This window comes from Apium graveolens, chromosome 4 (genome assembly GCF_009905375.1).
Source record: "Apium graveolens cultivar Ventura chromosome 4, ASM990537v1, whole genome shotgun sequence".
In the NCBI taxonomy this organism is placed as follows: Eukaryota; Viridiplantae; Streptophyta; class Magnoliopsida; order Apiales; family Apiaceae; genus Apium; species Apium graveolens.
This window is the reverse complement of record NC_133650.1, coordinates 106,789,735-106,800,317: the sequence shown is the minus strand read 5'-3', so window position 1 is coordinate 106,800,317 and position 10,583 is coordinate 106,789,735. Positions and strand designations below refer to the sequence as shown.

The following is a 10,583-nucleotide window of genomic DNA, read 5'->3' as shown; positions in this document are numbered from 1 at the left end:
TTTTTATTAAAAAAAAATTTCTTAAAAATAATAATTCTAGATATGCGGTCAACCCTCCTAAATATGTGTGCCAAAAAGTCAAATGTCATGTATAAAAAAACAGAGGAGTATTAACTCGTATATATCTAGAAGAGAATAAGTGTAAGGTACGTAATTGAAATAGCACATAAAGAAAGTGATTAGGTTCTAAAGTATTAGGTACATCATCTTTTCTGTGATTAACGGTTGCCTTTCTTGTTCACTTGGCGCAAAAAGCATTTAGATAAGCACAGGTCACAACTGCCCCCCCACACATGACTCGTCAAGTTTCATACCGGTTCGTCCTCTGAAAATACACCATTTTGTAAATATTCAATTTGCCCCAAATTGAAGGAGAAGACAAATTATCTGGATACCAAATTGGCCTAATAATTACTCGTTGTTTGATGCTACTTGCGATAAGGTCTTACATATGTACCTTTTAAGCTTGATACCACCAGGAACAACTTAAAAATAATTAATTCGGGGATACACAACTTAAATATCTATTTAAATTTGTAACATAATCGCAGATGAGGAAAAACGTCTTACATATTGTCTAGAATATGATTAGCAACTGTCTCCAGTAAAAACAGTAATATACAGGACGTACGCAGATTCTTATAATGGCAGTATCATTTTACATGTGATGGTGGGAGGAGGAGAATTCATTATATGCTGATTCTGATCTCCAGACAAGATTCTTCCGGCTTATGCACAATTTAAGATGAAGCAAGCATGATTGTTTCTTCCGAGTATGCTTGTTTGGTATTTGATATGGATGACTCGCAAGCATGGAGCATAGTGCATATGTCATTTGATTCTAGCAAATGCTCTGCGTTCACAAGTATTATAGGTCCGTACTCGAACACCATCTTTTTACACTGCAATTAAAATTGAAGTGATGTCAAAGCCCACACAAGAGATTTAAATACATGTGAAAGCTTAAAGACGTCGTATAACGAAAAAAGTGAATGCTCAAGAGTGTATGATTATAAGAGAATTTTATCTAACCTGTTTCTCATAGCCCTTCACTGAATTGCAAACCTTTAGTAGCATTTCAACCAATTCCAGCTGAAAGAAAATTCAAATTCAAATACTAATTAGAAAACTAACTAAAAAATGATAACAGGTCATAATTGTGGCCCTTCTTTAGAGGTCTTACAATATTCACATGATACGAGTCAAGATTAATTACACTATGTTTACAGACATCAGTACGTCTTTCACATATTATAGATTGGCAACATAATGCTAAGAGGATGCCTGAGTATATAAACTTATCACATCTCTTTAACTGGACTTTCGGAATACCTGGTCATGACTTGGACAACAATTAAATTCTATCTCTTATAAACTCACAAAAGAATCCCTAATCTGTGGCCCGAACATTGTGAGACCTTTAACAATTTTATATTTTTGTTTCTAAAAAAGAGACAGATCCTTGACATCGACCTACATTTGAACCCATACTTAACACCACGGAGTACCGTGGAAACGCGGAATCAAAAAATCAAAATATAGACAAGCACCAAAACACCAAACAAAAGAGCTTATCCGACACCCAGTCAGAATACTAAAAGGATAATCCCTCAAAACCTTTAGATCTGCCGGTCAAGGGGTTTTTACACAAAAAGATAAGTAAATGACTGCAAAATTGCATGTATCAAAAAAATTGAATCTACAAACCTAGGACAGAAAAATACAAGCACCTAAAATAAAACTTTGGACTAGAAGCTTTTAGATAAAATTAATTCCTATAGACCTAGCATATGCTCAAATTTTTAGGGGATTTGGTAGTTACCACAGTAAAAAAATTAAAAACCAAAGGGTTAGTCCAGCTTTTAGATATTAGATAGAGAAAACCTAAAGCACGCCGTGTATCGCTTTTGTTACCTAAATTTCTTTCTTTCTTAAAATTTTCCTGTTGGTTATTACTATATAAAACCAAAATTATGAAAATGCGCAATTAATTTGAGCACCATGACTAGTATAATACAAAAAAAAAACTTATCTTTATATGAACCAACGAGCCAACTCTGCGTGAAATTGTAGAGTAGGTTATTTTTAGCATTTTGAGCCTTTTACAACTTGATCCAAGTAGAAAATCTAAATGGATTAGAGTTGCCTCGTTGTACAGACTAAAAATTAAATAAAATCTATCTTTTCAGGGCTTCCGCAGATCTATATACTATATAGTGATGAATCTAGTATACAACTGTACATGGTTGACATAAAAATTCTTATTACAAGTTTAGTCCATGTGAGCAATGGGTTTATATACAAAAAAAATATGTTTTGCAGTGAGAACAACCCTGGTCAGCTCATAATTGTAAGAGCAGGTCCAATGCAATGCTATAAGTGTTGCCATTTTCATAATTTGAAACCAAATGCTAAAAATTTCAACTCCAAAGAAGTTCTATCCTTGGATGCAAAGATGCATATATGCATTCTTGATTCTAAATTTGAAACCAAGGATGCATTTATGTTTCAATGCTACATTATCAAGTAACCATAAATGATATGCATATTGGTAAACTTTAAATAAGATTTCGAAGGGAAAGACAAAAATGAGTTAAATTTGGAATTATTTGGTTTCAAAATGCAACTAGCATTGGAGTTGAAGTTCTATTTTAGCACCAAAAAACACTTTTTGATGCCAAATTATAGCAATGGCTGTAGCCATTTTGCATCTAGCATTGGACTTGCTCTAAGCACGTACCTCAGTATCGGGATCTTTCAACTTCAACAAAGCTTCTGCAACGGTTTTCTGGCAAAACTCACAGCTATCCTTCTTGAGATGCTGAGAAATAAAAGTTATTTGTTCACAAAGATTGACCTTCTGGCAGAAATCTTCAGGCTCTATAGAGGAGATCTCCATGAAGAAAAGAGGAACATAATAATCCACCAATGTGAGACACTGTCAAAAAACAGCAAATCAGAGTAGATTAAAGCAACAGAAAAATACAGAACTATATGTGCGTGCTTTTTGATAAATTTTAATCCATAAAAGACTCTGGAACTTGTGATAAAAATGAATACTTTGTCCCACACATAAATCTTTGAGGATTTAAGAGAAGTAAAAAGGGCTCACCTCTTGCTTGAAAGAGTGCAGCTTTGTGCATGACTTCTGAAGCATGTCCACAATCTCCTTTTGAGTTTTGTTAGCAGATAAGTAATTCTGCGCATCTGTAGCAAATTCTTCACACAGCGTGCAAACATTTTCTTTCTTGCCAACATCTTTAGAAGCTTTAGTTTCCCATTCCAAACCCAAATATTTTGCCTGCGAGACTGCAACAATAAAATACCATAAGTTGTGTAACATCTAGATTCTAGATTCAAACTCTGGTTATATAAAGGCATAAAAATCTTATAAATTTCTTTATTAAAGTGGAGAACGTGAAAGTGATTAGGCAAAAGTGAAGTAGCTCGAAAAATCTGGTTTAAAGGATTTGTCAGATATCTTAGGCGAGACTATGCAAGAATATCTACTAACTTAAGAAACTATGCAAGTCTTTTGACATTATCAACAAGGGAATATATAGAAACAGTGATGTATTTTCTTTTTTACCTGACAGAGTTTTTCCAGCAAAAGGATCCATGATTCCCAAGTCCCTAGAATGACACAGCAAGCTAGTCCCCAACATAACAAGAACTATGAACTCCAATCTCATGCCCATGTTGCCTAAAACCAAGTCAATTCAATTAATTAATCTATACACATAAATACGACTATACAAGACATGGACAAATGATCAATTTGGAAAAACATCTTTAGCCATTAAGCTTATCTTGTACTCCCTCAGTCCCACTAGATTGTTTACGTTACTTTTTGGCACGCTTTTTAATGCTCGTTTAAAGTATAATTCCATAATATTTTTAATTTTTTTTTCCTGAATAAAAGTTTTATGTTTAAACTTTTATAAAAAAAAATTTAAAAAAACATTATGAAATTATACTTTATAGAAGTCTCGAAATGCGTGCAAATAGTGTGCGTAAACTTCCCAGCGGGACGGAGGGGGTATAGAAAAATAGACCGACTTCACTCTACAGTGCAAATATAGCATAATTAAGGATGGATGACAGTCAAATTGCATTTAAGAGCCAAGCAACATGATTATGTGCATAACTCATAGCTTCGGTCCATTACAATTTAGACAGGGTTATAAATTCAAGAATTGTAATCATACGCACCCTCATCTCAATTTCGTTCAGACACAAGAAGAACCTGGAAAGCTTGAATCCAATCTAGTCTTTTGTTGAATTCATAGGCTTTTCCTAATTTTTTTGCTAGTAGAACAATTTTCCATTTCGTTCAATTTTTATTTAAAATCACAATGCTCTTTTCCCACCAATTCTACCAACATATATTTGCAGCCAGATCATGATTTTAAAAATAATTAACGAGGACATCCTCAGGTAATTAGGTTCTTACTTGAATAGTGCATATATTTAACCCAAAATCCAGAAAAACTCTTAGGCTGTATTTGTATGGGGGATTGGGCTGGGGTAGGGCGGGCTCAAGAGAACCATGTTTGGGAAAGTTTATCAAAGCAAGGGTTGGGTATTGTGAGGGTTCATCAAGGGGGTTGAAAGGGGTTAATTTGCAATACAAAAATTAAACTTTTCGCAGCTTACTTTTTTTATTCATCCTCTCTTTCTCTCACTCTCTCTCTCTATTAAAGTTTTTTCATTTTTTTCTTTTTGAAATTATTTTAATATTTAAAAAATATTTTAAAATTTAGTTAAATTTTTTAGATAAATTTAAAAACATTCACTTGTTTTTCAATATATAATTCATACATGATAAAAATTAACCTTACTCCAACCACAAACCAAACCAAACATGTCAAAGGGTTCAACCCCTAATCACTCTGGTTAGGGTTCAACCTACCCTATCCCAACCCAACCCCTCCCTCCTCAACCCCCAATCCAAACAAGGCCTTGAGCTATGTTTGTTTGAGGGAATTGATAATAACCGGATGATTAATGGGCTTGCCTATACCGTTAAATTCTTAAATCAACTAATTCACTAAAATTCCGTAATCTTAAATCTTATTAAAGCTATATATACTACTTGTTCAAGTTTAGGCGAGGATAGGATTAATATTTCACAAAATTTATAATGATTAAATATGAAAGGGAAGAAACATAATAGAATCAATTTAAACTATAATAATGTGGTGACTATTAATCACATCGAACAAACATAGAACATACATCAAACATACAAACATGTATCAACATGTGAGCTAAATGATTATAGAATCCTCACAGATATAATCAAATCAAGACTAATTAATTGTAGTTAAGATTGTAATAATAGAATTAAAAGAAAGACATAGATGATACCTTCTTAGAGGAATAATGGACTGAGAAAGTGGAGAAGAAGAATGGGGGATGAGAAGTAATTAATGATTTGTAATGGAATCTGCTTATTATTATTATTATTACCAATTAAATTATTCGGAAGTTTCGTGTCTTGTTCCTTTTTGTAATTCCTAATCTGGATGTTTGTGTCTGGTTTGGTCTTTTTAGTTGAGACTTCATATAGCCTCTTGTGTCTGATCTATATCTTCCACGTCACACACCAAACCTAATACAATACAACCTCCATAAATTAATACAGTACTAGATTAATACTCTTTTTTCTCTTCGCCAAATTTTCATAACATGATAATATTTTTTAATAAAAATCATGCGTAAATATACTAGCTTAAAACTCGTGTGATGCACGGATCACACAATTTTTTTTTAATATTACATAAATTTTTAGAAAAAAATTGAATTCAATTTTTAGTTTTGTTCATTTAAAACTTTAAATGATATGACTTCATGATAATTATATTAGTAGATGTATATGTTCATTACTTTTTAGAACATTTAAACTAATTTAAAGTGATAGAATTAGTAAGGAGGGAAATGTTTTTATAACGAAATTATTATTTTATTGAGGGTACAAATATAATGTCTTTATTATGTTGGGACCTTAAAAAATATTATTTTAACATGTTGATTACTTAATCGATTAACAGTAATTTTATAAAAGATATTTGAAAAAGACAATATTATTGACTGAACAATATAGCTTTATTGATAATTCTATGTGTATTTTTTTAAAAACAACATTTACGTTTTAATTAAAATTTGATTTTTAGTATACATCAATATGATACGAATTATACTTAGTCTAATATTAATTTGATTCATCTTGGATCAGTAATTTATATTATTTTATTTTAGAATACACCGACCAAATCAAACTAATTATTTTTAGTTTATTTTATTTTTTTTAAGTGTGGATCAATAAGATAATTTTGTTTTAGACTGAATAATTAGTATATATTATTTTTTTGTTAGTCAAATTGTATTTTTGTTTTAGTTTTGTGCTAGTCTGAATCAATTGTATAATGTATTTTTTTATCCTAGATAAATAAAATATATTATTTTGTTTATCCCTGTTCGTTTGTATAATTTTTTGAGGAAGAGTGTGTGTTATTATTTTATCTTAGCCCGATTCACATGACATATCAACTAAATCTTAATAATTTATTTAGTTTGCATATTAATTTAGCGCGAAGTAACAAATTATAATAATATAGAACTCGATATAAATTAAAATATAAATTGGTAGAAGAAGTTGAGTTTAATATAAATTATAATGATATAGAGTTCGATATAAAATATAATTGAAATTGGTAAAGTAATAGAGGAAATTGACTTCAATATCAATTAGATAAATTCGACCCAATAATTTTAATTGAAATAACTAAGTAAGGGTAATTAAGTAATTTCACCAAGTACCGACCGACCGACTACCAAACTTTTAATATTTCGTCTATTATAATATAGTATGGATAAGCTTAATAATATCGTAAGTTAATAATTTTACATAATCATACAAGTATATTTATTATAAAATATGTGTAATTTGTCATTTATATTTCATAAAACTCGAATCTACCTATTACTATTATATAAAATACGAAATATTGAAAGTTTTAGTAATGTACCTGTTTTTTTACATGATTGCCCTAATCTATCTATTACTATTATACAAAAGCTATTACTATTATACAAAAACAAAACATTGAAAGTTTTGGTACGGTACCTGCTTTTTTGGTACAAGCTGAATTTTACATGACTTCCCTTATTTATAAATTTTATATTAATCATAATAGATTAATATAAAGTTATCAAAATTATTAGTCATATAAGATATCTATACCATTTTATAATAAACGAAATATGAAATATTAAAAATTTGATTGATACGGTAATTCGTTAAATTACTTTATTATCCTTAATTTGTTATTTAACTTTATTAAAATTAAAATTTTGGTACAATACCTATTTTTTGGTACACACTTAATTTACATGATTACCCTTATTTATAAATTTTATATTAATCATAATAGATTAATATAAATTTATCAAAATTATTAGTCAAATAGGATATCTATACTATCTTATAATAAACAAAACACGAAATATTAAAAATTTGATTGATACGATACTTCATTAAATTACTTTATTATCCTTAATTTGTTATTTAACTTTATTTAAATTAATTCATTAATATTATATATTAGAAAGCCTCTTTTCTTTAACTCATGCAACCTTTTTTTAATCAAGATACACTTAATGCCTACCCCTCATATAACCAAGCAAAGCTATCTACCGATATCACATCTTCTTCGAATCAATTTTGCTTCGTAAGAGCAAATCGAGGGTTAAGTTTAGGATTTTATGTCCTCTAGATTTTTCTACGTCGTTCAATTATTCTAATTATAATTAATATTAAATTCAGTTTTTTATATAACTATATATATCTTATTATAAAATAGGAATAAAAATTATAGTTATATCATATTATAGAATAACCACATATTTCGGATCCAAACAAATATTTTTATAAATATCAATAACAAAAATTTATAATATATTTATCTATATTATTATAATAAAAACGAAACATTGAAAGTTTGGTTGGTATTTGGTCTGGTCACCGTAATTATAGTAATATTTAACATAAAACACTCTCATAAATAGATAAATATTCATAAACGAATTATAATATGTCTCAAATTTTAAATAAAAAATAAAAAAAAAACTACATATTGTTAGTTGGATTTGAAGAATCAGGCTAAAATAAAATAATAAATATTATTGGTCCCACTAAAAACATTATATTATTGGACTAGACTATAATAAAATAAAAATTTGAAAGGAAATCCGTGGAATCAATATAATATCATCAAACCAAAACAAAATAAGCGTTGACTCAGTTGATTAAAGAGGGGATAACCATCCTTTTCGTCACATGTTCGAATCTCACAGGAGGAGAATTTATGCATTGGTTCACATGATTTACAGGTTATTGTGTGAGCCCGTGGGATTTACCCAGTGCGCACCCGAATGATAGCGGCTGCGGGTTCCGTACGAAAATAATAATAATAATAATACATATTATCTATTCGGTCCAAAATAAAATAATAATCACCCCGGACCAAAATAAAATTAAACAAAATAATAAGTATAATTAGCTAGATTTGGTTGATATAACTGATCTCAAGCTAACATAATTTTTTTGCCATTTGACACATAAAATTTTATCATTGATTCGGGTTTAAACATATTAAACTAACATAAATTTGAATATAGTTAGTTGGATTTGATCGGTTAACAGACTAATAACAATTGGTATATTATTGATCTCAGCTAAATTTACCTTTTAATTAAATATAATAATCTTTCGTTAACAAACCTATAAATTTAAATATAAATTTTAATCATTACATTATTTTTTTAAAACTATATTATCACTAACCTATACACCTATGTGTATATTAATAAGTATTATTAAATCATATTATTAAAATTTTAAATAAATAATTTTCAAAATTTAAAATTTTTACTTCAAATTAAATTCAAAAAAATTATGTAATATTAAAAATAATTATTGCATTGCACAGGTTTTTGGTCGGTCTATTCTAAAACCTAAATATCTGGATCTTCTTAATTCTATCTAAAAGTGTCATTTTCAATTAAAAGACGTAGTTCTGTAAAAAAAAAATATATTAAAAGTCATACGTCATTGAGTAATTTTAGGTGTCATAGGTCTTGTATCGTATTTAACACGGTTGCACCATCATTTTTAATAATCAAATTAATATATATACACTAAATCTGTTTATTTACTTCAAATTTGTAATTAATTTATATTAAATTAGGTATAATACAGAAATTAGTATAATTTATAACATGCATTTATATAAATTAAAATTTTTAATATTAAAAAAATATAAATTCAATTTTATTCAATGTCGAAAACTCTTTATAAATTAATAATTATTAACTTATAGGTAAATTAATAACTTCCTAAATTAATAAGATTGTCAGGTCTTAACTATATTAATTTATAGGGGTTTTACTGTATTATGCTTCCTTGCGTGCATCCTAATTATGTTATTATGTTTCACCTATATTTACTCACTCCGTCCCACCCAATTCGAGCATATATATTAAGAGAAAAAGTGTAAATTAACAGTGAAAAATAAGAAAAATGAGTAAAGTAGTGAGATTAATCAATAATTAATGTATAATTGTGGGTACAACGAAAAAAAGTAGTATATGTGATTAATGTATATATTATAAAATTTTAATATTAGGAAACTTTTAAAATACAAATAAATGAAAGGGACATCCAAGAAAGGAAACAAAAGGAAATGAGAGAGACATATGTTGTGGATAAAAATCTAAGGTGTATTTATTATATATAATCAATGCTAGGGGTTTGAGAGTTTTGAGTTTTAATGACTGCGCTTGTGTTTCGTGGCTTAAATTTGCCCTCACAAGATGTCTACGTACCTTGGTGTATGCCAAAGATCAAGTCAAAACGTAGTTCTTGGTGATGCCCTCGGAGGTATGGCGGCAAGGGCTCACCAAGGATGTAGTGACTTATTCGTCCTTTTTTGAGAATTTAGTCTAAAACGTCGCTCTAGGTGATGGCCTCGTGGCTTGTGGAACCTTCTCGGCTTTGTGACGCTTAGGCTGTGCTCCAAAATGTAGTTCTGGGAATGGAGGGTCGTAGCCTTTATATAGGCTTTAGGAGCCTGTGCTTTAGGGTTAGGAGACTTGGTGGGCAAGTCTCCAAGTTTGATTGGGTTTCGAAGTTCTAAAAAGTAAGGATTTGCTTCCTTATAGGATTGTGTTTCTTGGGGATTACTCTTTTAAAAATTTCAGTCTGATCTGACTTATTTTCTCAACTGTAATTTTGGCTGATTTATGACCTACGAATTTAATAATGAATTCATGATTTGTGGGCCTTATGTAAGCTTTGTCTTGCTAAGTAGTGGACCAAGCCTTTTAACTTCATTGGGTCTTAATCAGACCATAACTTTGGGCCTTAATAGCCTAATTAATGTTGTTAGGTCACACAACACTGTAGAAGGGGTTGAATACAATATTTATACAATCAAATCGATTTAACACAAGTATGTAACAAAGATCAAGTATATTGAATAAACTCTGTCACAATAAGAACTATTATTCTCTCTCAGTGA

The 10,583-nt window shown here is 29.4% G+C and overlaps 1 protein-coding gene across 1 annotated transcript; it reads right to left on the bottom strand.

Moving 5' to 3' along the window:
* Nucleotides 1–508: 508 nt before the first annotated feature.
* LOC141718799 (uncharacterized) lies at nt 509–5,531 on the bottom strand. The gene is made up of 6 exons (XM_074521181.1): nt 5,371–5,531; nt 3,590–3,703; nt 3,113–3,309; nt 2,741–2,938; nt 1,033–1,092; nt 509–902 (listed from the first exon to the last, which is right to left on the bottom strand). The coding sequence occupies exons 2-6, from the start codon at nt 3,696–3,698 to the stop codon at nt 741–743; spliced, it is 726 nt and encodes a 241-aa protein (XP_074377282.1). The 5' UTR covers nt 3,699–3,703; nt 5,371–5,531; the 3' UTR covers nt 509–740.
* Nucleotides 5,532–10,583: the final 5,052 nt, after the last annotated feature.

Coding starts and splice junctions, on each gene's coding strand:
- LOC141718799 (XM_074521181.1), bottom strand. CDS start 3,698: ATGGGCATGAGATTGGAGTTCATAGTTCTTGTTATGTTGGGGACTAGC. Junction 2,939..3,112: donor TGCACTCTTTCAAGCAAGAG/GTGAGCCCTTTT, acceptor GTTTTTTGACAG/TGTCTCACATTGGTGGATTA. Junction 1,093..2,740: donor TGAAAGATCCCGATACTGAG/GTACGTGCTTAG, acceptor ATTTTCTTTCAG/CTGGAATTGGTTGAAATGCT.